The 1,715-nt window shown below is 35.3% G+C and overlaps 1 protein-coding gene across 3 annotated transcripts; it reads left to right on the top strand.

The window, feature by feature from the left end:
* Positions 1–314: 314 nt before the first annotated feature.
* LOC111387788 (mitochondrial Rho GTPase 1-like) lies at positions 315–1,709 on the top strand. Of its 3 annotated transcripts, XM_023012376.1 has the most exons (4): positions 315–501; positions 863–1,039; positions 1,204–1,242; positions 1,313–1,482. In XM_023012376.1, the coding sequence occupies exons 1-4, from the start codon at positions 340–342 to the stop codon at positions 1,355–1,357; spliced, it is 423 nt and encodes a 140-aa protein (XP_022868144.1). In that variant the 5' UTR covers positions 315–339; the 3' UTR covers positions 1,358–1,482. The 3 variants fall into 3 exon arrangements, with proteins under 3 accessions (XP_022868144.1, XP_022868142.1, XP_022868141.1); XM_023012374.1 differs by having other exon boundaries at positions 929–1,039; positions 1,204–1,709; XM_023012373.1 differs by having other exon boundaries at positions 316–501; positions 1,204–1,709.
* The last annotated feature ends 6 nt before the right edge of the window (positions 1,710–1,715 follow it).

Below are 1,715 nucleotides of genomic sequence, written 5' to 3' on the forward strand. Positions count from 1 at the left end.
TTATTAGATTGAAGTCCTATTACTGCTTACCCAATTGTTATCTTCTAATGCACAGAATTGCATCTAGTGCCAAAGTCAACTATCTCGATAATTATTATGGAATTTAGTCTCCCTTTGTCATTCATTATCCCAAACGTTTATTCTTATCTCTCTTATTTTCTACTATACAATCTTCTATAAAATAATATTACACGTAAACCGAAATTTTTCATTTTTTTTCATGCACACATTCTCCAAAAAAACACTATTCCAAAAATTATAATTTCATATAATGGGGGCCAAATGGAGGCTTAGTTTATTCTCCAGTTTGTTTTACCCTTTAACTAGTGCCGTTAATGCATGTTTGGGCAGGTTAAGGTGCCTGTTATTGTGGTAGGTTGCATGCTGGATAAGAGGGATGATCAACATCCTGTTAGTTTGGAGCAGGTTATGTCACCGATAATGCAACAGTTTCGTGAGATTGAAACTTGTATTGAATGTTCTGCACTAAACCATATTCAGGTAAATTCTTCCAGTAATCTATTGCCTAATACAAGGCCGATTTTAACGTCGTGATGTCGGCATCTTATATATTGTTGGTGGTATTTAGTGTCTTCATGTGCAATATATTAGCATTTTTTCTTCAATTAACCATTATTGCGATTTATGGCAAAATCTGATTGTCTTTTGCTTTCATCCACTTTCAAATGTTTTACTCTAGGAAACTTTGCCAGTTTGAAATAGGCTGAGAGACTGGCTTGAATTATACACGATAATGTTTGATAGCTGAATATGCTTAATCAAAACTCTGATTAACATTATTACGTCTGAAGCTCTCTATCACGACAAACTCGTGAAATGGTTAGTGATTTCCTGTTTGCAGATTCCTGAGGTTTTCTACTATGCACAAAAAGCTGTGCTTCATCCGACTGCTCCATTGTTTGATCAGGAACAACAAGTTTTGAGGCCACGCCGTGTGAGGGCTTTGAAAAGGATATTTATTCTTTGTGACCACGACAGAGATGGTGCTCTCTGTGATGCAGAGTTGAATGATTTTCAGGTCTTTTTGTTAATATTTTGTTATAATGTGATTCTTCATATCCTCATTTACAAGTATGTTATGACACATAAAATCTACATGTAAATGTAAGCTTCCTGAAGATTACCAGTTTGCACAATCCTTCTCTTTTGCTGGACACTGAAATGATTTAGTAATAACTGCAGGTGAAGTGTTTCAATGCTCCACTACAACCATCTGAAATAGTAGGTATTAAGAGAGTTGTGCAAGAGAAGTTGAGGGAAGGTGTTGATGATCGTGGTCTTACATTGACAGGTTTCCTCTTTCTCCATGCACTTTTTATTGAGAAGGGGCGTTTAGAGACAACGTGGACAGTACTACGGAAATTTGGGTATAACAATGAAATCAGACTCCGCGATGATCAGCTGCCTCTACCAATAAAGAGATATCCTGACCAGGCAAGTTGCCTTTTGGATGAACTTGAATATTAGCATGGACAATTTGAATATACCATGCGTAGAAAATGTCTTCCTATTTATTTTAATCCATTCTGCTTATTCTTATTAAATCTTTTCAAGTTGTATGCCAATGTCACTTTGTGAGTGCTACTTTTTAAGATCATTTATGCCAAAACTGTCATAAATTTCTTCTTTTAATTTAACTAAGTTGATGTCTATCTCAAATGTATGATTTGATGCATTCATGAAAATCTTCTTGC

This window comes from Olea europaea, unplaced genomic scaffold (genome assembly GCF_002742605.1).
Source record: "Olea europaea var. sylvestris unplaced genomic scaffold, O_europaea_v1 scaffold4251, whole genome shotgun sequence".
Classification (NCBI taxonomy): Eukaryota; Viridiplantae; Streptophyta; class Magnoliopsida; order Lamiales; family Oleaceae; genus Olea; species Olea europaea.